At 37.7% G+C, this 25720-nt stretch overlaps 1 protein-coding gene across 13 annotated transcripts in view; it reads left to right on the top strand.

The window, feature by feature from the left end:
* Positions 1-25720, top strand: part of cux1a (cut-like homeobox 1a) — a 135508-nt gene that overhangs the window by 79116 nt on the left and 30672 nt on the right. For all 13 annotated transcript variants that reach the window (XM_067397779.1, XM_067397783.1, XM_067397788.1 and 10 more), the window contains 9 exons: positions 1245-1382; positions 3491-3653; positions 6067-6134; positions 6240-6306; positions 19820-19868; positions 21034-21138; positions 21531-21719; positions 23816-23874; positions 25070-25121. In XM_067397779.1, the coding sequence (XP_067253880.1) occupies positions 1245-1382; positions 3491-3653; positions 6067-6134; positions 6240-6306; positions 19820-19868; positions 21034-21138; positions 21531-21719; positions 23816-23874; positions 25070-25121 (890 nt within the window). The remainder of the gene's footprint in view (positions 1-1244; positions 1383-3490; positions 3654-6066; positions 6135-6239; positions 6307-19819; positions 19869-21033; positions 21139-21530; positions 21720-23815; positions 23875-25069; positions 25122-25720) is intronic.

Consider the following 25720-nt stretch of genomic DNA (forward strand, 5'->3'; position numbering starts at 1 on the left):
GAGGGATGTGTGCCGAAAACCACAATCTCGACTGTAGCTTCACGTAGAAAGTGTACAGGAATGACATGTTTTATTTTACACTCATCTCTGTCAGCTTTTCGTTCTTCGTTTTTACTCACGCTCACTCTCTCTCGCACTCTCATGTTCCGCAGGGGCTAATAAAATAGTTTGATTACATAATTAACTTGGCTGTCTCATTAAGGAAAATCAACGGGAACAGGGCCATAATTAGTCATATAGCAATTAGCATTTGAGGGGGACAGACAGTGATGAAAAAGCGTGTGTGTGTGTCAGAATGTCTTAGTCCTTCAGTGCGGAGGGCTGGCCCCGGTCCCACACCACCGCTGCGCTCGACCCCCACTTTCACTTAACATTGCTTTCCATTTATGAAAGCAACAAATTAACACCCTGCCAAATATGAATTAGTATAACTTCTTTTACAACCTGCTAACCTGAAATTCCTGCTGCTGCTGGTGGTGTATTTTGGACGCTTTTTCCGTCATCAGTCATGAAACTATGATTGTTGTCGGGATTTGATTGAGTGGACTAATTTGTAAGCCTAATTGTTTCATATTTTTCAAAATTATTTTATTAGATTTTTTTTATATTTTAAATGTAAAATAGAAATATTTATATTTTTGTAAAAAAAAAAAAAAAAAAATGTTTTATTTGACTAAGAATGCAACTGCCCTTAGTTTACCGTGGTAGTTCCACAGATTGAGTGTTTTTCAGTTTTACCTTTTAAGGGAGACATTTAATTAATTTATTTTTTATTGAAAAAGAGTCAGGTTAAGTTGTTTTTTGTGAATATTGTGTAAAATAAGTGTCATTTTGTTTTAGTGCATCTTTGTTTTTAATCTCTGTTGTTAGTGCCATGCTTTAGCAGCAAATTAGAATTGCCATGGTACATGTCCAGAAAACACTGTACTTGCATGGTCTCTATCCAAAATAAGCCCATGGTTCTTTTTGGTGCTTTTTTGTTATTGTGATTTAACAGAGCAGAAGTTAACCGAGGCGCTGGAGAATAGTGTGGATTTATTGGCGTGTTTTGGCTTGGTTTGTTTTCCTAGTTAACATTTTTAGCTGCGGTTGGCAATCCGCAAAAATGCAAAAACAGTTTTAGGTATTTAATCAAGCTGCACACTGCACATAGACTAGCCCACACTCACTGAATCAAACCTTTGACCTGCTCTGAAAGCGGTACACGCGATATTCTGACCCGTGTGTGTGGATGTGTGTTTCAGATCCTGTCTCAGCTTTGGAGGCAGCTCAGCAACTCCAGGTGACTGTTCGGAAGATGCACGACTTAGAGACAGAAAACCAGAGGCTCAAAGATACACTACAAGAGTACGAACGCGAAATCGCAGAGGTTAAAAACCAAGGTAACCACCCCAGCCTTTTTGTGCTTTTAGAAATGATGGAAAAACAAAACAAATTTCCCACAAAAACTAAATATGTACAACTTTCTTTGCGTATGAATGAAATACAACCAAATGTAATGCGTATGATGTAACCAAGCCCGAATGGTTGGGGAGAACTTCATTGAATCAGTAAAAAAAAAATTATATATATATTTTATATTTTATATATTTTTTTTACTTATTCAATGATGTTCTCCCCAACCATTCGGGCTTGGTGCAAAACTGAACATCTTACTGGTCTTACAGTGACTGACTGTATTCATCGTCTGATTGCATGCACCAAACCATGACGTCCGTACCATGACCGTTCTGGACGAATACATATATCGTTACGCCCCAAATAAATAAATAAATAAATATTCATTAACCATTCATTCATAGCCTACTTTTCTCAATCCAATCCTGATGGATAACAAATTTTTATTAACTATCACTACATTACTAACTGTAATATTGTTCCACTCAAAATTGTCACAACATGCAATTTACATGCTGTTTGCAAGCATTCTCATTTTGTAAAACAGGATTTATCTGTACCTAGCAAATGAAATGAGTTATTCATATGTCATGTTGGCAGGCCGCATAAGTGTACCCATATAGATGGGGCCCTATTTTTGTTCAAATGAGCTGTAGTCATCTGAGCTCTATTTCTGTCCTGTTGCTGTTTCAGCCAGACATGTTTCCTGTTTTTTCTTTTTTTACGTAAACAAGAGGGAAAGATCACTCCCTTACGGTCTGTGGAATTCCCCTAATCGATGCAGTCCAATAACGGCAATATTTCATTTGTCCCACACCAGCCGTAGGTACCACCACATGCGACCTCTCTCACACAGACACACGTATACGTGAACACACACAGTTGTGTTTCCATCTGAGCGGTCCGCTAGGTAATCCTTCCTATTCTACACACTGATCTTTCTCAGGTCAGTGATCCTCCAGTCTCCCAGTGTTTAAAGTCCAGTTTAGCATTTAAGGGTCTAAAAGGGCTCTTGTGGGACTGCTGCTCATTGATTATGTGTCAGCGCTGAAGTGGTGGAGTTTAAATCACCGCAGATGGCTGTGCAGGAGACGGAGAGAGGAGGAAAAAGCTCTCTATCAGGGATATTTTGTGTGGATGTGTGTGTGTAGGTATGCAAAACACACATTTTTCTATCATGGTGGGGACTTTCCCTTGACTTCTGTTTTTTATTTTTTTTATTTTATTTTTTTAATATATATATATATATATACATATACAGAGTTGATGAAGTTTTCTATCCTCTTACCCTAAACCTAAATAAATGAATATAAATAAGTGAATGAATTTAACATTTCAACCTAAAATTAAATCTTTGTCATTTACTCATCCTCACACCATGTCAAACACGTGCAAAAGCAAGCAATTTCAGAGAATGTGCTGGTCATTCTTTTCAATGCAATAACAATGAATTAGATTTTGAGCTTTCAGGCTTCAAAAATGATGCAGAGTCTCCATAAAAGTATGATAAAAGTGGTTCATATGATTCGTGGTGGATTCACAGTCTTCTAAAGTCATACAGGAGCTTTGCTTGAGAAACAGATTGAAATATAAGACATTATTCACTGATAATCTTACCTCAAGTGGGCTGTTACCTTGAAAACTGCTACGGCTGGATCATAGAGTCTGATTTTCAGTGAGAAATTACTTAAATTTCGGTTTGTTTTCACACAAAGCTGTCATATTGCTTCAGAAGACTTGGAATATAGTCGTATGAACTACTTTTATGATACTTTTATGGTGCTTTTGTGCCCTTTTGAAGCTTCAATCCCCATTCATTGTACTTGCTCCTTTTGTCTTCCATGGAAGAAAGAGCATTATACTGGTTTGGATTTGACTTGAGGGTGAGTAAATGATGACAGATTTTTCATTTTGGGGTGAATTGTTCCTTAAAGATATAATTTAGTATGTTTATTAAGCGGTTTTCCTCTTGGCAGGTTTTAGGTTTTACTATTTGGCCCCCACAATGTAGACAAAAACTAAACCACACACATCCATAGACCTCTACTGTCTTTCTTTTTAATGCCCTGATCACTCTCTTTCTCTCCTACAGAAGTCACTATTAAAGCACTTAAAGAGAAGCTGGAGCAGTATGAGCGTTCTCTGCAGGCCAAGAACACAGAGGAAGCTCTTGATCAGAACCAGGACCCATCAGGAAAAGAAGAGAGGGAAAGCAGAGGGGAAAACCTTCCTAACAACTATGCAGACAAGGAGAGGTTAGCCTGATCATTGCACAAATACAATACTACATTAATCATCATGTTTACGTTATGAATTCATAGGCTGTGTTTCAAAACCCAGTGAGCTGCCTGCCTAGACAGCAATCTTGAGCATCATAAGTGCGTTGAAATGACATGCTGAAAAACAGAATCAGCAAAGAAATCATAATGAGATTATAAATTCAGAACTAGAAAATATATTCTCAGTTGTAATCAGCATTTTTTGACGTCTAGGTACATTTTTGTGAATCATAGGTGCAGTGTTAATTTTGACAGCAAATTTTGATTTAGTTTTAGTCATAGTCTTTTGACTAAAATGCCATTTAGTTTTAGTCATATTTTAGTCATCGGAAATTGTTTTTAGTTTTAGTCTAGTTTTAGTCAACTAAATATCAAAAGATTTTAGTCGACTAAATCAACAGTAGATTTAGTCAACTAAAATCTAATTTAGTTAAATTGTAATGCATTAAGTAAGCATTTCTCTAACAATACACAGATCCAATACACTGATATTCTCCAAACTGTTTCTGTTCACTTAAGAAAACCAACTGTACTTTACTTGCCATAGCAAGTTTAGTTAAATGTTTTAGTAATTTTTGGTGTTTGTTTTTTAGTTTTTGCTTTTAAATGTCTATATAGGTTTTTTTGTTGTTGTTGTTTTGTTATTATTTTTATTTTTGTTAGTGTAGTACATGAGGTTAAGCTAAAGCTTGGAAACTAGATGAAAGAAAATAAGTTTACATTTTTATATATAGGCTATATTTTTTTATTTTAGTTAACTACTTAACTACTTATTTTAGTTAACTATAATAACCCTTATACTTGTAAAATATATTGAATAATGTGTCAAATAATGTTCTTAGTCTTTCCTTCCTATGACAGAAGATACAGTAGTTTACTGTGAATTAAATAGAAATTAAATTAAATACAGTTTATTATGTAAAAAAAATGACAATAATGACTAGGAAAAAATAATAATTATAAACCATACTGAAATACACTGTGACGCTTATTCTGAAATGTCTGCAATCTGCACTGTAGCAGGCTGCTCATGAGGGAGATAAATATGCATTCTTACAACCGTCTAAAACATACTATAATATAAGCATTGTGTAGTAAACATTGTCCTAATTCATCAACATTAGCTTATAAGCAATCGCTTGGCATAAACGTGCGCTATTCATTAATTGCGCAGCAGTCAGATGTGCTGCTTTGCGAGCCTATAGAGCGCACAACAGCGCTGCTTTTCCCGTGGTTAGAACAGCACGTTACACTTCAAATGTGCGCATCTTCCACACAGCAGACCTGACTGGATATCTTCCTAAATCGTCCCTCTCTTTGATTTTCATCTCGTTTTTATCCGTTGACGAAAATTAGAGTAGAATTTACTTAGTTTTAGTCATTCAAAATGAATTTTTATTTAGTCATCGTCTCGTTTTTGTCCATGAAAAAATGTTGTTTACGAAAATTATGAAGAAAATTATTCGTCAATGAAAATTAACACTGCATAGGTGCCTTTGTAACTAAATTCTGAATTCTAGACAACATTTTCCGACATGATAGTTGCACTGAATGTGTCTGTGATAGCCAAAAATGCTTTGTTACTTAAAATAAAATAAATGTTATCTGAAATAAAATAAAACTAAACTTATTTTATTTCAGCTAGTTGCCACATTGCTCTTTTATATATTAAAATACCTTAAAAAAAAAACCCAGCTATATAGATATGTTAAAAAAAACTAATAAAATTACAAAAATACACAACAAAATTAAAATTTAAATGAAAATGTCAAATATATGTACAAAAATTTGAACTAATTCAAAATATTAAAGGGTTAGTTCACCCAAAAATGTTGTTAGTTCACCCTTATGTTGTTCCAAACCTGTATGAGTTTCTTTCTTCTGTTGAACTAAAAAGAAGACATTTTGAAGAATGTTGGTAACCAGAGAGATGGTTGCCATTGACTTCCATAGTAGGGGGGAAAAAATACTATGGAAGTCATTGGCTATCGTCAACTGTCTTGTTACCAACATTCTTTAAAATATCTTCTTTTGTATTCAGCAGAAGAAAGAAACTTATACAGGTATGGAACAACATAAGGGTGAGTAAATGATTTTTGGGTGAACTAACCCTTTAGTAAAAACTTTAATAGTATTTCAATGATGCTAAAATAATACTAATCTCGATACAGTAGGCAGCTCACTAGGTAGCTCACTTTAAAAATAAAGCTATACGTCCACACCGGAAATATTTAGTCATTAAACGTTAAAAATGTTACATAATATCAGTGCATCTAGTGAATTATTCACTATTATGTCAGTTTGTACTGTAGTACTGCAGCGTTAATGTGACTGTTCTGTCATGTTGAGAAACAGTTGTTTTAATTGTCCTCTGTATGTATCTATGCAGTCAGCCACAGCAGAGCCAGGACGGAAGGACAGAAGACTTGGACATGAAAACACAGTCCTTACAAACAGGTTTGCTAATGCATTCACCATCATATTAGGTGTTTTTGCAATTACATACATGTAGTTTCACATTTTACGCCTGTTTTACTGACATGCGTTTCATTTGTTGTGCAGCACTTGAAGCAACTCAGGCAGAACTCCACGAACTGAAGACGAAATACGATGAAGAATCCACAGCAAAGTGAGTAACCCGTTTTCATTCTGACGGGGACGCAGCAGGAGACAGTGTGGATTAGCGCTGAAGTGGCTCGGATTCCCCCTTCCGTACTGCCTCGACTGTTTGCTAGGCGTGCTACATCTTTGTCTCACCTTTGCACACACATTTACCCACATTTGCGTGTCCATACAGACACAGACAAACACACACACCCCTTTGATCCGCACCAAAACAGCTCATAATCCTACTGCAGACAGGTTTGATTATGGGGGAAAACACAGTGTGGTGAAATCACACCTTCATTCATGGACAAGTTTTGATATTCAATAGTCCTCACATCCCGCCCATGCTGCCTTCATGGCTACACGAGACTGAATAATGGATGACACAATGCTCATAACTCGCACGGATGCTCTGAGTATCCAATAATGACGGGATTCGTACCATCGAATGACATTTTGTAGGCGGTGAATCAGTGTGTACATACGTGCTCAAATGCGTCTTTTGTTTGTGCATTGTGTCTGTTTGCCTTGATCTGGGTCATGCGTGTGTGTTTGTGTGCGTCTGCATGTGTGCGTTCCCCCGCTCGCTCTCTCCCTGTCATGTGGTCGGGGTTAGGTGGCAATTTCCTTGTCTTGCTGTCACTGAGGAATGCATCCTGTTGCAGAGTGCACTTGCTGCGGGCTGTTTCGGCGCAGATCTCTGCACTGGGAGTGGCGTAATTACACTACCTGTGATCAAACCAAACCCTTCCATGCCAGACCCCCAGCACTGCACCTTTGAAGTCAAAGAAGCCACTCTTTTTAGCTCAGAAACCCACCACGGCGAGCTGCCGTCGAACCGGAAGGTCACGGCGAGGTTTATTTGAGGTTTATTTATTCCACAAGCATTGCAGACACAAATCTTAACAAAAGATAAATCTCACTGTCTTGCTTGTGCACAAACATTTGAATATGACTGTGTACGTGCAACCAAGAAAGACACACACAAAAAAATGCATTGTGACATTCAGTAACATTGGCCTGTTTCCAATCCGCTCGGTCTCTCCCGGGGACTCTTACAGAGAATGTGGCAGGTAAAACGTTTCCACTCCATTAGATTTCTTACCTGCTTCTCATCCTGGTGCTCCAGCTTTCTTTTATTAGCATTTGCTTTAGTGTTTTTTTTGCTTTACGAATTAAGACTCATTTTTCACAGTATATTGGTGATGATTTTACTGCCGATATAAAACTAAATTACAATGTTGATATCACAACAAGTTTAATATGCAAGTTTAATTTACCGTAATGGGATTTAAAGGGTTTTGCAAACCCTTGTCACCTCGTTAAAAGATACCAAGTCTTTTTTATGCAAGTAGCAAATATAATGTCCTAGCCAGCTGTTTCTGTGAAACTACTGCATAATGTGACAATCAAAAGACATTTAAATATTTGATGTACAATTTTGTTGAGCCAGATTTTGAACCCAGCAATTGATACGATAAAGTCCTCGTTGTGACGTGGTTTGTTGTATTCATTTCTGAGAATTGATTCCAACTCCTCTGAATAATTAAAGGCACAATATGTAAGATTTTTGGATTAAAATATCCAAAAACCACTAGAACAATGTTATATGTTTTGTTGACTTGTTTACTTACATTATCCCAAATGTTTTCAAGAATGTTTAAATCCAGAGAAATAAGCAATTTTAACCAGGACACCCGTGTTACCCTCGATTACCCTCGATTACCAGTTTCGATTACCCTCGATTACTAGTTTTTATTTTATTTTTATATCACCAAAAACGCTTTAATATATAATGTGTTTTTATTAGACAGGTGAGCAACTGTTTGGATACATTCATCGATAGAAAACTAATCACTGTTATATAGCTCAACACAGTAAGGCCACATCCACGCAAAGCCAGAGCTTTCCTTAGCCGTGCTGTATACAAATTTTAGGAAAGCTTAGAAATAAAGCTTTACTTTAGTAAAGCTAATAGGCTCAGTAGCTCCTGCAGCACGAACACAAGCATGTAGTCCGCTATTATTGTTGTTGCTGTTACGTGACGTAGTGTGTCAGGGTGTCATTTTCAGATTTATCCACTCTGGTTTCAGGCTTCCAAAACGATGGATCTGTCTGGACGAAACGCTGATACGATACAAAATTTTTACGGATACAGCTAAACGCGTCTCCTGTGGGCGGGCTCTAAGTCTTATTGTTTAAATCTCATTTTCTTGATTTACCACGAGTACCGTGTTTTACCATGACTAATACCGATCTAGCTTACTGCAGTATGCAACAAGTGTCTCATAGTAGCTGCCGAGCGAACGCACAGAGTAGCACAATAACAACTTTCAACACCCAATTTATCTAATATGATAAAACAGCGCTGCATTACCCCACATACGCATGACCGGAAGAAACGGAAGTGCTCGTCTGCGACATAATAAAAGTTCCACTGCTCTCGAGCCGTGTGGTTTGCTTGTCTCACATTAGCAATCGCTCCAGGGGACTCGTTTCGCTCCAACGGATTTCAGCCACAGCCTGCTTAATGCTACAGTAATGTTAAAAAAATCTTTAATACATTAGCTCATCCATGAATATGATTTCTGTCCCACCGGATTCTTTTCCAACGGCTGTAGACGTGAAGACAACACCTCCCATGATTCCGCAAAATCAAAGCGCCATTAAGCTACCCCTTTGTTTTAAATAAGCGACCTCCAGCGGCAGAAAATTAAATATTGTGCCTTTAATGAATTCATATGAATTCATCAATTCATATCATCAACCACGGAAAAGATGCATTTTCTTGTTTACGTTCACTTAAAACATAACTGACTGTGTTTATGTAAATACTTGACAAGACATTGCATTTTGCAATGGCATTTTGACATTATTTTATGTGTATTTGACTGTTTGAGCGCAATAAGCAGCGGAAAAACTCAATTTAAGATGGAGAGGCGGCATTATGGGCACGCACACAAAATCCAAGCTGAAATTCAAGCCCTGTAACACCAACAATATTCATCCGGAACAAATGTAACACGTGCCAGAGGGCAGACGGGTTTGTGTGTCAACTCGCTGTCGGAGAGATGAGAGCGAAAAAGCGCAGCTGGTATTATGTATCTATTTTGCGGAAAATGAGTATTGGAAGCGTTGCAGATAGTTCAGTATCACCACTAATTATAATCTTTTTGTTGTGTTCAATTATTGAAACATTTTTTGTGGAGTTTTATATATAATACATAGATAAATATTGCTTTTATGGCTTTTTATGTATTGTTTTGTTGCCGAAAATCATTGAATACATTTTTGTTTAATTATTAAAAAAATCTTCATTATTACTAATTATGTAGATTACATATATTCTGTAATTACATTGCCAAGCAGATTTAAAATGTTCAATTCAATAATGGCTGTTTGGTTGAAATGGAAAAAAATCACCATTTTTAGCCATTTCAGAGCAAATGCATATCAATATAAAGCTCAATATTTCAATAGCAGTGGTTTTGGTGTATGTACATATGCTGTATACTGTATATATATATATATAGATTTCTGCTTTACACATCCAATTTTGCCTAAGTCTGGATCGTCTATAATCCAAGGCTTCATCGTTATCTTGTTGTGATTGCTGACTTAATGAGGTTACGTGATTCTGTGCATGTCTTTGGTAGGGGATAAAGGAATCCCGCCCCCCATCTAAGAGCCCTTTCCTGGCCTCAGGGTTTTACATGCTCCGTTAGCTCAGTTCATCCACAGTGACAGTAGGTGGATCTCAACGGGAAGGGTGCAGAGATGTTTGTGCGCGAGTATCGCATAGTTAAATAAACATAAGAATGTGTCATGCTCCACAGTGCTCCAGTAATAAGCGAATGAGAAAGGAAGTCCCTCGGTGGGCAGTTGTTCTTCCTTTGATGCAGCCGGTTAGCTCTGGGTGTTCAGCAGGTATGGACAGATAATCCATAACGTTGATCGATCTTCACCCATGTGAACCGTGGAGATGTTTGCAGTCATGCTTACTGAAAGAATGCACGTGTTAAACTCAATGTGGCATCACATAGAATGGAATAAAGATTCGATGTACGCTCATTTTTTTGATTTCATTATTTTTTCATCTTAGTCGAACAACTTTTTCAGCCTCTAAAGCGACTTTTCATACCTGCTGATGTAATCAAGGCCATGTGGGCGGAGAAAACTATAATATTAATCGTTGAAATTTTAACCTGACATGTTTTTTTGATGCATAGAAGAGTTACTACTTCTTTTATTCCAGTTTCTACCCTTTTAACATTCAATTTGTCTTTAACTAGTCAGTCCAGTAACATCATTCCTATTTTTGTCTCTCATATTCCTTCCTGTCGTCTCACCCTCCCCTTCCTCTTTTTCTTTTTTAGTTCAGTCTGAAGGAAGGATTCTATCAGCTGCAAAGAGTGTGTATTTGGTGTGTGTGTGTATGTGTGTGTGTCTTGGGTTCAGGGTGAAAAGAGGAGCAGGGTTCAGTCGAGCGTAATAATGGAATGCTTCAATTCGCTTCGCTGTTTGTATGCGACCTCTCTCTCCCTTTCTCTCTCTCTTTTCCCCTCCCCCACTATCCCTCCCCTCCCAGACGTGTTCACGGTGGAATGTCCGCCTTTCTCACAGGCCCGCGAGGTGTCTGTCGTCCCAGCCATCTATCTTGTTCGCTCTCTCTCTCTTAGGGCTCTGTGTTGTGCTGAAATTTTAATCCGGTTCTTTTTCTTTTCCAGCCCAGACTCTCCTCTCATCCCTCCTCAGGACCTCCTCATTAAAGTTTTGCCAGCTACAGTAACTACAACTGGCACATACATGGGCATCGGCCCATGCATGCCCGTGCAAACACACGCCAGTGCTGATACACAAATGCTGAGATGAACTTATAGTCTTTATATTTAACTCAGCTTAGTTGTTTTTTAACTTAATATTTTTGAATTTAAAATATTGTCTATGTAGTTGTCGTGTTAACATGTCCGGATTTACCTCAATGTTTATGTATTTAATTCATCTAATTTATATTAACCTAAGTTTTCCCGTTTAACTTATATGTATGTATTTAATATAAAGTGTCCTTATTTAGCTCAACATTCCTATTTAACAATCTTTTACTATTTAAGTCAGCTTATTTGTGTCCCATTTAATGTTTCCGTTTTTTTCACCATATGTAGAATGTTTAATTAATATATCAAATATAAATATATTTTTATATTAATTAAACTTTTTCATATTTAACTCAGTGTATTTGTGCTTAATGTTTTCGTATTTCTATCACAACATTTAGATACCTAACGTTTATGTATATTTTCATATTTAGCCATTTATCATATGCATAATTAACATTTTCACACTTAACCCGATGTTTTTGTAGTAAACAAAGTGGAAAAATACGTCGAGTTTATTACCTCGGGCAGTTTTAGCAAACGCAAGGCTCAGGGTTGAGTTTGTCATGCTGTGTGGCCTGTTGTGCTTGTTCCCAGCGTGGTTAAACTCTCTCTGGTTTCTCCCTGACTGAATTGGAAAGGAACAACATGCAATTAAAGTTGTTTCTCCTGCGCTGAAAGTGGCAGGTTGGGTTTTGCAGTGTGTCCTTTACGAGACAAATGGGCAGTAGATGGGGAGCTTACAGAAATAGCAGCCGTGTGTGAGGCCTGTGGAATTGCATGCGTGTTTGTGCGGATGTTGGATAGCGAGTGTGCGCCTAGGTGGGGATGTGTGCATGTGTTAAAAAGAGAGAGAAATGGAGAGAGACAGAGTGAATTTCTGTTTGTGGTTTATGTGGGCTCAGCGTATGTGTGTGTGTGTGAGATGTAAACTGTGGAGAAGTGCACTGGGCCAGTGAGCTGGTGCAGTCAGTGTTCTGGCATGCAAGAGCTGTGCACATGAATTTCGTCGGCTCCCGGTGACATGACAGTCCCCACGGCCTCGCCGCGACCGCAAGCATGCGTGTGCGTGTTCGCCTGTGAACATACCTTCAGATCCTTTTGTCTTTGCGTCCTGTGATGTTACATGCACTGACTCGGATTAACAGCCCAGTTTGATTCCCTTCAAATCCAGGCAGAAGAGCAGCGTCAGGCCTGTTCACACCTCTCAGCCTTTTTCGTCTCTGCATCCAGCGTGTTTTGCTTGACAGGGTCTCTGCTGTGCTGTTGGTTGTGTGACATTTCAGAGGGTGGATTTTTGCTCTGTCTGATCCATTTGTCTGTACTCCCATCAGTCTGGCAGGTTTTGAATTACTGCGGGGAACACAAAGGACCTCATCCTACCCACCTGATTTATCTGCACAGATCTACGCTCGCCGGCTGAGTGCAAAGAAAACATTTCATCTGTGTCAAGCAAGACATTTCGCCTTCCCAGAAGCTCTTACATTGTTCGCTGATATTTCCACCGTATTGTGCAGATGTATTGTACAGCAATCCAGCTTTTTCAAATAGAGCCCTGTACAATAGTAAGATCTAGCATTAGCATGATTAGCTAAGCTAATATGACTATCACTATTGCTCATACTTATGGTTATGGGGTTTTGTAAACCACAGACCTGAAGCATTCAACTTTGTTGTTGTGTAATTCAACTAACATGGGTGATAGAAATACAAATTATACCTCAAATTGTTTTTAAATTTTTAAAGCAATAAATCCTGTGTTATTCATCTGGAGGTCTATAAAACTGGCAAAAAAATCCCATAGCAGGAGCTTGCTGACCAATATTTGTAGAACAGAATATTGTAGAGATTTGAGGAAGGATTTTTTTTTACTTGGGCCAGTAAATAACCACCCTTTACAACCACCCTTTTTCTTCATATTTTCAAAAACTCAAAGTTTTGTGCTTAATGTTTGTGTATTTTACTTGATATTTTAACTATTTGATAATTGTATTTACCTCAGCGTTTTTGTATGTAACTCAATATTTTTATATTAAGGAATGTGTCATTTGCATAATTAACATTGTCACACTTAACTTACCACAAACCTATTATTGAACCTAAATATTAAACATTGGTAACATGTAAATAGGCTTGTACTATTTGTGATATAAACACAAATAATACCTCAAATAAAGGCCAATTCACACCGCCCCGACAACAGCCAACAAACGCCAACAAACTCATCTGTTGGAGTTTGTTGGATCGGTGTGAAACCCCTGTTGGCGTTTGTTGGCGTTGGTCCGAGTTGGTTTTCACCCGACTGAACATGTTTAATCGGCGTTTGTCGGGTCGTGGAATGTCTGCGCGGTGTGAACAGTTTTCCAACAAACTCTGATGTAATCTGACCTGATCGACGATGACGATGAGGCCCCTGCATAGACAGCTGATTGATCGCGCCCGCGACTCACACACACACAACAAAGCACTGGAAACATGACATCGCAGCTTTTTCGTTATAAAAAATAAAATATAGTTAAAAATAAAAATATACAAAAGGTACAATAGTCCATAGTGCAATCCGTGCCATTCCGCAAGAGCAGCTGCTCCACTTCACTGAAAGAGAGAGGTAACGACGTTATAACCACCATGAGAGCAACGCAGGTTTACCTTCAGTTTCGTTTTTTAATATTTTTTTGGGCTTGTTTAGCTACATGGTTTTATATGCGTATGGGTCTCATTAATAAAAAGGGTCGCGCTAAAAAAAAGTTTAAAAACCGGTGTATACCAACCGCACTGCAATAGGTTACGATCAGATCGATGGTTACAGCGCTTTGGAATTCAGGTTAGTATTTTTGTTTTGCCTCAATACTTTAATACAGTGAAAATATATATGATACTATATTATTAATGTAATAAACTTGCCTGACAATATTGTTAACTTGGTTACACGTATGTAGTTGTGGAATTTTCCCAGTCAGACGTCACTCGTTTGTTGGTGTTTGTTGGGGCGGTGTGAACATGACAGTTTTTTCTCATAGAATTCTAAATCCAACGGCCAACTTCGTCGGCGTTTGTTGGTGTTTGTTGGCGTTTGTTGGTGCGGTGTGAATTGGCCTTAAAGGACTATTAATTTTCTAAATTATCAAACTTTGCGATTTTCATCCGGTGGGTGATTAAATTGGTGAAAAAAATCCCATAGAAAGAGGTACCAGACCAGTATCGATGGATCAAAATAATATGGAGATCTGGGGTTGTGATATTTTAAAACGCCTCATATTTCCATCAGAAAATGTAAAAATTTAGTTATTGGTGAAGTTGAATAACTCAGTATAATGAAATCACAGATTAATCAACAACATTACTAGTAGTACTCCAAAACAAAACTCTTGAAAACTCCATTGGAGATGATTATACACCTGTGTGATTGCTGTCAAGAAAAAATTGGGTCGAGGATGTTTGTTGTTTTGAGAGTTAGTGTGAGGAATGACACTTCTGAGAACGAGCTTTTTTATCTCCTGGAGGTCAGACACTCAACGAGGAGAAAAAAACCAAACCCCGAGGGTTTTCTTGCTACCCTAGCCTTCAAAAGGTTAAGAGAGGATGGGAGGACAAAAAAAAACCTAGCAGGATAAAGCCCACACTGGCTCCATAAGATAGGGGCCAAATGGAGAAAGAGAGCAAAATGGAAATCTAATGGGCTAAATCTGTGAAATGTCGTACCAGCCCAGGGGGATTTGAGCCGCAGCAGAAACAAAGACACTGGGGAGAGAGCGAGGGAGAGTGAGTTCGAGCTAGACGGGAGAGAAAGAGAGAGAGAATCGCCTGAAAGAGTTGAATTACAGCCAGAGGATGCATGTAACCTGGACCTCTCTCTCGCTAGCTTCGCCCGAGCGCCGAGTTAACCTCCCCTTTCTGACAGCCGTGCTGGATGGAAAAGGTCAGAATCAAAGCAGCTGGTTCTCATAATTTATCAGGCCTGAGATGACCAAACACAATAATCAAAAGCAGTAAGTGTTTAATACGCTCTATTCATCAGCGGTAGCTCGTAGAATAACAAAAGAAGTCATGTTTATATGTTCCTGGATTACATTCACACTGTTATTGCTTTGGACTTTCCCACATTGTAGTGTGTTCATATGTAGATGAAATAATCCCAATAAATGATCTCGCAGATAACCTTTGGCCCCCGGTTCGAGGTGATGAAGAACATGCCGTTTTTGAAAGCTCCGATGGGAGTTATGCGTGTCTCACGCAGCTCTTGTCCTTATCTTTTCATCTTTAAAGGGGACATAACTTGGAAAACAGATTTTTTTTGTTTTGGACTTTTGAAAATAAAAAAGATTAAAAAAAATACAATGTACAATGATGATACACTAAACACATAAAGCTCCTTTCTTAGTCAACTTGAAACGGCTAGAAAAATTTGAACTACACTAATACACAGAAGTCAGCCAATCACAACAGACCTCATTTGCATACAGAATTCTTGAAGATACAGTAGCGAAAACAGTCTGTTCAAATATTAGGGTCAGAGAGAGGGCGAAACACTAAATTACGATTGTTTTCGGTGCAAGAAACCTTGACTAACACAAGTGGATACAAGGAAATGAAACACTATGAAAGTGTTGAATATGGCCCCTTTAAGGTCGTCATTTAATGTGTTTTTACAGTGGGGCCCATAAAGGAGGGAGTGAACATGAGCTGACGAGAGTAAAAATGAGTGGAGATTAGGTTATGTAGGTTTGCAATCTCATGTGTGTGTGAGCGAGAGAAAGAATGAGTGCCTCTTTACACTGTATTTAAGAGGGATTGTATTTTTGTATTCTGTGCCATGACGAGATCATGACACTGTTAATGCATAAAATAAACCTCTGATCTGCAGTCGTTAGGTTTAAAGGAGTATTATATTCCATAATTCCCAAATCTGTGCTGATCTAACATGTATTTAATGATTTATATTTACCTCTTTGGGTTTGGAAAAGCTCAGAGGGAAAAATCTACATAAATATATATTTAACTATAATAAATATTTACATTATATTGAATATTTTCATTTTTATAGTCAAAGTGACCATATTCAGTTTCTGTAAATGTGTCTATTATTATTGTGAACAATTCATCTGTGCACATTATTCTAAATAAAAAATTGTGGGCTATTTTAATAGCTATTAGGCATTGTTTTAGCTCCATTCCGGTGTGTAATGCCCATTTTACACAATCCAGTTAATTCCCAGTGGGTAACATCAAGTTCCATCCTACCTTTTTTCTTGTTAAATATCCTGTTTCAATCGGAAATGTCATAATACAGAAATAAAATGGGTTGCGAATAGGGTTTCACATTGACGTTAGAGAGCCATCATGTAATTGGAGTGAATAATTATGTTTCAATAACAATTTGAAACATAGTATTTTCACAGCACTCTTCACTTTCAGCCACAATGAAACTCCAACGCGGCATCATCCACGAGACGCCGGAGTCACACGCTTAAAAGTGCGCACAAAGCTGAGTTAAGCTCATCTGAATCATTAAACCAAATCGCCTCTAATTAAGCTTGGCTGTTGAATTAATTTCAGCTGTGCTTGACTCCTCTCAGTTTGCAGTCACATGGTCAGAAATGTCAATGGGAGAACCGTTCGAGAGGAGAGTACAGTGGGTGACAGAAATAATGCAAGTGCTTTTATCAGATTAAGGGCTCAGTATGTGGGCTAACAAGTTTCACTTGATGAAAGATAATGTGTTGGTTGAATTTTTTTGTCTGTTTCAGATCTCGCTACAAGCATCAACTTTGCTGCTTCAAGTGTAAATGCTTTGAGTTTGGTAAAGATAATGGTACAAAATCAAACAAAAACTGAAGCCTAGCAGTTAGCACACATGCTACAACACATTATCATGTGTGGGACATTATGAGATTGTGTGAACGTGAGATTTGTTGAATATGCTTAGGGTTTGGTTAAGATTGTGGTAAATATCAAACAAGAATAGCTACAGTAGCAGTAGTAACCTAAAGTGCTGTCACATTTACCATCATTTGGCAAATTTTCGCTAGCAAAATCCAATTATTTCAATAGGAATCCACTTCTGGATCTGGAATTTTGAGGATTCCTTACACAGATTTCGCAATGGGTTCAGATTCACCTTAACGTTTACCACATGTGCTACAACACATTTTGCTGTGCAAAACACTTTGAGTTTAGTAAAAAATTGTTACAAAATAAAAAAAAATAAAATAAATTTAAGCTGTTAGCAAGTTACAACACATTATCATGTGTGAATGCTTTGGATTTGGTTAAGATTGTGGTACAGAATCAAACAAAAACAGGTTTGTTGAAATTGTAGCCTAGCGGTTAGCCCACATGTAACAACACATTATTGTATGAGAAATATTTGAGTTTGATTTAAGATAGTGGTACAAAATCAAAACAGATTTATTGAAGCTGTAGCCTAGCAGTTAACACACATGCTACAACACACTGTATAAGAGTGATTTGAGATTGTTTAAGATAGTGGTACAAAATCAAAACAACAGATTTGTTGAAGCTGAAGCCTAGTGGTTAGCACATATGCTACAACACAGTCTTAGTTGAGAATGATTTGAGTGCCATAGAACGCTTCTTCACAAGATGTAATATAAGTCTAAGGTGTCCCCTGAATGTGAAAAAAATACCCCATAGATTTTTTTTAATTCATTTTTTTAACTGCCTATTTTGGGGCATCATTAAATATGCGCCGATTCAGTGTGCTTCCCCTTTAAATGCTTGCGCTCCCCGCCCCCAAGCTCGCGACTCTTTAATACATTGCATAAACAATGTTTGGATCTTTACAAAGTGTTCGTCATGCAGCTTATCGGATCATGTACGTATAGTATTTATTTGGTTGTTTACATTTGATTCTGAATTAGTTTGATAGTGCTCCGTGGCTAAAGCTAACATTACACACGGTTGGAGAGATTTATAAAGAATGAAGTTGTGTTTATGAATTATACAGACTGCAAGTGTTTAATAATGAAAATAACAACATGACTCTGATCTCCGTGAATACAGTAAGAAACGATGGTAACTTTAACCACGTTTAATAGTACATTAGCAACATGCTAACGAAACATTTAGAAAGACAATTTACAAATATCACTGAAAATATCATGATATCATGGATCATGTCAGTTATTATTGCCCCATCTGCCATTTTTCCCTATTGTTCTTGCTTGCTTACCTGCATAAAGTCTGTTGATTTGGCTGTGCAGCTCCAGACGTTAATACTGGCTTGTCTAATGCCTTGAACATGGGCTGGCATATGCAAAATTTGGGGGCGTACATATTAATGATCCTGACTGTTGCACCACAGTCGGTGTTATGTTGAGATTCGCCTGTTCTTCTGAGGTCTTTTAAACAAATGAGATTTACATAATGAGGAGGAAACAATGGGGTTTGAGACTCACTGTATGTCATTTTCATGTACTGAACTCTTGTTATTCAACTATGACAAGGTAAATTCAATTTTCAATTCTAGGGCACCTTTAAGGTAGTGGTACAAAATCAAAACAAAAAGCTGTAGCCTAGCGGTTAGCACACATGCTATAACACGTTATTGTATGAGATTGATTTGAGTTTGGTTAAGATATTGGTACAAAATCAAAATAAAACTGGAGCTGTAGCCTATCAGTTAGCACACCTGAGCTGTAAATGTTAAGTATACAGTGGGAAAACATCTGAAATATAATAAAACAACTACATGGTATATGCAAAAGGTTATTTATTCAGAATACCCAGCAACAAAATGGTCGTCAAAAAAACAGGTAGCAGCAGCCATGCTAACCAGCCAAACCGTAATTCCTCAGCCTTGCCTATGAATTTGGATCACAATGTTTTTCGGAAAACTTTTTTCCATTCTCATATTAATAACCAGAAGTTTATTTAGCATCATTGTTAGCAACGGGACAACTTTTGTCATTTTTCCAGACAGAAGGATCAATGTTTGAAAGCTGCAACTGCACTCATTTAAGTTGAATGTTTAATGGGGATATAAAGTAATGTTGCCCTTTATTGAAAGCAGTTGTGTTTACACACCTAAGCCATGCCATTTGCTGGGCTGAGCTGTGCGCTAGCAGAATTGAGAATATTATATCAGATTAGTGTGCATTAAAAGGAGTCTGAGGCCTATATTAGTGTAATCCCTCTGTTTTAACCTGGGCTTGTCCATGTGGCTGAGCCGTGAACCCACTGCTGGGCTACACAGCTCACAGTCCAGCGGATTACTGTGAAATCGAGAGGGCTTAATGGCCCTGCGTGCACACTGTAGTGTGTATGCGTGTGTTTGTCAGCGTGCATACGGGTGAGTGTGCAAGTGTTCACATGCATGACGGGGTTATGGAAGTCCAACTGAAACGGCTGATCTTTATACAGCAACACACACATACCCAGATGTTTTCATGATGAATGCCCTCACGAACACTTCTAGTTGCTCGTAATTGCATACGCACACATGTAAGCGGCCCAGAAATGAGGCAAGATGCTGATTACCCGTTTTATGTTGATGTGAGGTCTTCTGTTCCACCTGGTCTGTTCTTTACATGACCCATTTTATTGTGTTGCGATATGTTGCATCATTGTGTTTTACTGCAACGAATCTGCACTACCATTTCCCTCCTGCCTGCGTAAGTAATGTGCACCTTCATTTTTCAGGGCCAATGAGATTGAAGCAGTGATGACAGATTTGGAAAGAGCCAATCAGGTAAAGGCCATATTCCTCATGGAAAAGTGACTCGTATTTCTATTGTATGCAAATATAAGACACAATAACAGCTTGTTTAGGTCTTTTATTAATACCTCTGGTCTAATGGACTGTACAGAAGTTGTAGTGCTAGTTTGCAAATTTCTTTTATTAGCACACACAACTTTATTGGAGTCAGATATATCCAAGTTCTACATATCCTAATTCCCTCCATCTGCTTTCCTTTTGGAAGAAATCCATCATTCCCTAGCACTTTTTTTGAGCTGTGAGCCCCAACGGCTAAATCTAAATGGATATCAGATCTTTTATGTGATGCAATATAAAGAATCTGTTGCCTTTTTATGGGTTTTGTGCATTTCAGGGGAATCTGTTTTATTGTGGGTCTATTATTTCTCTGACCTTATATGTTTGGGAAGCAGATCTGTACGAACGTTTTATTTTATATTCTTATATAATATTATTAATTTATTTCTTCTTGACATATTTCTTGCTAAAGTACTCAAAACTGAATGTATCTTTTTGTAAACTGTAAAATCTCTTTGCTTGTCTAAAAATGAAACTTTTATGTTTCTGAAAATGTAGGGCAAGCAATAAACAAACACCCGAGTAAAAAGTTTATAATCATTGTTTTCATTAGCATTATTATTCCAATCAACAGAAAAAAGAACATTTGGTAAGACTTGTTACGTAGACGTTTAGAATAAATTAGCATAATTAAGCTTGTCATTACCATAAATGCATAAAGATGGTGGTGTTGAATTCAGTGCAGCTAAAGGTTGAATGCTTTAAGCAGCTTTTACAATATATTTAACTTTTGAAGTCTCATCATGAATCCAGCCGTTTGTCTTTAGGTCAGGCATCCATTCTAGGGCAGCAAATGAATTAACACCACATTCTTTATTTAAAATGAATTCTGCGTGATTTGCATATTCTGTGAATCAACCAACCATACATACCTTGACATACTTAAGCTTGAATACTAGAGCACTCAGCCAAGTAGCACCCATGTGAGTTCAGTTAACATTTTTCAGCCCAGCCACATAAAAACAGGCCTGTGATCTTTTAGCTCCCAGCCTTCACAATTCACAAACGTCGGTTGATATAATGGTTATGAATCCTCAACCATGGCAATTTTTAACCCATTTGTTCTGTTTGTGGCCCACAGAGGGCCGAGGCGGCAGAGAGGGAGGCCGTGAGTCTGAGGGAGCAGCTCACTTCAGCTGGCAAGACCTTGCAACCATCCAATCAGATCCAGAAAGCACCAGAAATGGTAAGAGTGATTCTCTACAGATTCTCATACTGTAGAGAGAGGGGCAGAAAGAGGGAGAATAAAGGAGGGAATGGATATGTGGGAACACTTTCCATGAATATAATAATATAATGCTTTATGAAGGTATTCCTAGTGCACTATGCATTCACAATGTTGTTGTAAATAAGTGTAATAAGTTCAGAATTGAAATATATGAAAAATTAAATTTATTATTATAATTGATTCTGTAATTATTCTTAATAAAGTTATAATCTAAAGATTGATTAACTAATTAGGGCTGTTAAAAAAAAGACCAAATCACGATTGTCATATTTTTAAATAATTATAAAAAGAAGTCTTACTGTTTACGTTGTCAGTGCAGCATTGTAAAATGTGTGTATTTGTGTGTACAGGACAAGTCTCTGGAGGCGCTATCTTGCAGCAGTCTGGAGGCAGAGTTGGGTGCGAAGGAGAGGGAGGTGGAGCGTTTAGCCGAGGACGTTCAGAGACTCCAGGCCAGTCTGGCCCAGCTCAGCGAAACCTCCACCAATCAGATCAGCCAGCTTGAGCAGCAGCTGAGCTCCAAAGAGGCCCTACTAAAGGTCAGTCAGACCAGTGGCTAATATGAAGCGTATTAATGAAAGATATAGGTAATATATTAAGTAGGGCATAATTTGTGCCCTCCAGCCAATATTGATCACTGATCATGTGTTTACGGTGTTAATGATACATAAAATTCCTGCTTTACATTGCACTCCTTTACTGTGGGAAAATCGCTGTACCTCATAGCCTTATACAAGCATAAATGAAGAAGCTCCTCTCTTTAGTCCGCTAAGCAGCTGTAGCAAGGACAAGTGAAAGAGCCTGGTGGTTCATTATGGAGCTGCGGCCCATCTAAAGTCACATTAACACTGGACTCCAGACATGGGCTGTTTGAACTCGTCATTTCATGCTGGATGAAGCGAATGGTCCTGCTCGTGGCAGCAGTCAGATCTCTGCTCTGCGGCTGCAGGACAGGCCTGTAAATGTTGCAGCGGCTCACACGAGCCATGTGACCCATGCAGTGAATGTTTAGAGTTTGAATGACAGCTGGTTGGATGGCAGGAGACTGAGCTGAGACGAAGCCTTTGCTGAGCCTCACACGCAGAGACTGCTCTGATCTGCCCTGCCTGTAGCGGACTCGAGTTCTACTGCAGAATCTAAGCATGTGCAGTGCGGCGACATTCATGAGCGCATACACGTTCTCGACACGCATTCGAAATAGTGGTCGAGCGGAATGGGTTTTTTAATGGCCGTTATAGAAAACAGAGAATGGCCGATATAGAGCTGAAGGACATAATTTAAAGATAGCAAATAAACAGTAAAAAAAAAAAAAATATATATATATATATATATATATATATATATATATATAATTTCACAATATTTACTAGATATATGAGAATGGTCACCAAAAGCAATTTATTTGATCAAAAATACAGTAACGCAGTAATACTGTGAAATATTACTACAATTTAAAATGCATGTTTTCTATTTTAAAATATAATTTATTCCTGAGCTGAATAATTTTTTTTTTAATTAAAAAAGCATTTGAAATAGAAATATTTTGTCACATTGTAAGAATTGCTACTATCACTTTTGATCAATTTAATACAACCTTGCTGAATTAAAATATTACTAATATTAAGCCTTACTAACCCCAAACATCTGAACGGTGTATATGTAAAAAAAAAAAAAAAAACTATTGTGGTTTCAGTTTCATTTTTAATTTAATTTATTTGTAATTTTATTATCACTAATAATTTATCAATGTTTTAATGGGAAAGATGTGTTTCATGGTTTGTTTCTGTTTAAATTGTATTATATGTTATATGTTAACATGTATTTTGAGCCCCTTAAAGGGATAGTGCACTATTTTTTTTTCTGTCAGTAGTTACTAGGGGTGTAACAATTCGATACATGTCACGATACGATATTATTGCGATACTCCAAGACATGTGGTAAAAATATAACAAAAAATGCCCTTCGATTAAATGCTAAATTTGGTATTACATTGGGGGTGGAAATGAATAGGCTTGGACTTGGTGTTGGTAACCCAATGCACAGGACAATGGACACCAGAATAAAAATATTCATGATTCTAATGCTGAAACACAGATTTATTTTAGATGAACATGCTTGCACAGATATATTTAAAATAATGTACTCCACTTTTTACTGACATTTAGTATTATCAGGACCCACAGATATTCCCCCAATGGATTATTCTACATTATATTCAATATTATATATAGTAGTTTAATGTAGTACTGACAGTAAAACTCTGTTAACTTGAATTTTTCTCACACAGTAATTTTCATTTTGGGTGCACAACATACTGTATATTGTCCCTAACCACGATACAATATTGTTGCATTTTTGTATTCTGATATATTGTGACACGATATATTGTTACACCCCACGATATATTGTTGCTCGTATAATGTCTATGGGACATTTTTTGTAGACCCTCTTCGTAAGTTCATTGTGACAATGTCTATCAAGCTTCATAAAGACAGAATTTTCATTGGAATACTCATTTAAAATGCCTCCCTAAAGTGAATATTGTGAGATTTCAGAGTATATAATACAGTCCATAAACTGATCCACATTACAGATTTGCTTATAAATAAGTATATCTGCCTTTTCCCCTCCCCAGCAACTTGAAGAAAAGCTTCAAGAGCAGTCAGACTACGAGGAGATCAAACGAGAACTCGGGTAAGTTCCAAAGTGCTAATTCTGTCAGCGCAAATAATCCTGACGCTTCAGCCTTTTCCTTCACATTCGTGTGAATATTTTAACATTATTTTAACGCTAATGGGAACGTTTCATCAACCTTAACGTGATATTCAAGTACGTAATGCCGTGAATTGACTGGAACGTTGGTCTAAATAAGCAAAGGTTTTGTTTGGAGTGACCTGACCTGGTCTTGTTTATCCACCTCAGACCATTCTTAACCTTTATCTGCCGCTCCATTATGCATGTATCTTTCCCGTCCTTTCTTGCTGCAGGCCTCAAACTATGAGTTCTCATTACCTGGTGGTCTTGAACTTTACAGTCAGACGTACTGAATTTGATCTGATGTAGTATAGCCAGCTGAGATATGAACCGCAGAGATTGCCAAACTCCGTCTGCGCGTGGATCTTTTATTCCCATATTTTACCAGAAGGAATTTTACTCGGCGATAATCTCTGTTCTGTTTAATAAATTCAAAGAACCTTAGGTATGCAAGGAGTATTGGGTCTTATTTTTGAGAAAAGCGGATTAAGCACGCTTTGTTGTCGGAGTGGTTTCTGCACAGGACTGAGGGATTGCTGCGTTTCATCTCCAGCCACAGCTGTAATGAGGAGGCTAACGTAGTTTGCATCGGCGATAACCTAATTGAGTGATATGTGTGTTTTTGGCTCGGTCGCTCGTCTGTGCTGTCGGTGTGTGTGTTGGGAGGCTTCGGGAGATGTCTGGCTGTCCGTTGCATAACTCGATTTTAGGCGTAATATTCCCAATTGGGACTTATAAAGCAAGTAATCCATGAATAGAGGGTGTTGTTAAGATCTGTGCTAGTCTGATGATCGGCCTAAAAAGCCGCTTTGCTGAATGTATATTGATAGCTTGTTGTCTACTCGAGGCACATTCCACCGTAATATAATGAGTGTTTTTTCACCCAAAAGGCTTTTGAAAATGGCCCAGTTTAATCCATAGATAACAGATCAGCGCTGGGTAGAGTGCAGCTAGGCACACAGGTTAATTTGGAGTAACGTGATTGTAGGTGTCACAGGAATTTTTGAATCACGAATGCTGAGCCAGCGCCTATTAAGCGTTCAGTTCTTGACCTGAAATGGAAAGTAAAGGCATTTTTTTAATGCTTGTATACCCATTATTTTAATACGTACGCTATTTTTTTTACTCTCACCAGCACCCTGAAATCAGTCGAGCACAACTCATCAGATCATCACTCGTCAGCACAGGTAAGACGTCATTTCATTAGAAAGAATGATGTTGATTTGTATTGATTTGTCCTTTAAATTTTGAATATCATGTCATGAATTTGTACTTGTTCAATTTTTCGAATTCATCTGAAAGCTGATATCTGAGATTTTTTACTGTTGTTTTCTTAATGTTTCATTTTTTCATTCTTATTTTGTTCCTTTCTTTTTTCCTTCCTATAACTTTTCTTTTGTTTGTTTTTTCCTTTATATTCTTTCTCCCTTCTTTCCTTCACTCCTCTTTTCTTTCTGTTCCCTTCCTTCCTTCCATTAAAATTCTTCCCTTGTTTATTTCCTTTCCTTCCTTTCCATAACTTTCCTTTTGTTTCTTGCATTCTTCATTTCCCTTCCTTCCTTCCTTCCTTCCTTCCTTCCTTCCTTCCTTCCTTCCTTCCTTCCTTCCTTCCTTCCGTCCTTCCTTCCTTCCTTCCTTCCTTCATTCATTCATTCATTCATTCATTCATTCATTCCTATAACTCTCCTTGTTTCTGTCTCCATTTCCCTTCTTCCTTCTTTCCTTCCTTTCTCATTTGATTTCTTTTCCTTTCTTTCTGTTCCCTTCCTTCATTTGTTACTTCCTT

Source organism: Chanodichthys erythropterus, chromosome 10 (assembly GCF_024489055.1).
Source record: "Chanodichthys erythropterus isolate Z2021 chromosome 10, ASM2448905v1, whole genome shotgun sequence".
Classification (NCBI taxonomy): domain Eukaryota; kingdom Metazoa; phylum Chordata; class Actinopteri; order Cypriniformes; family Xenocyprididae; genus Chanodichthys; species Chanodichthys erythropterus.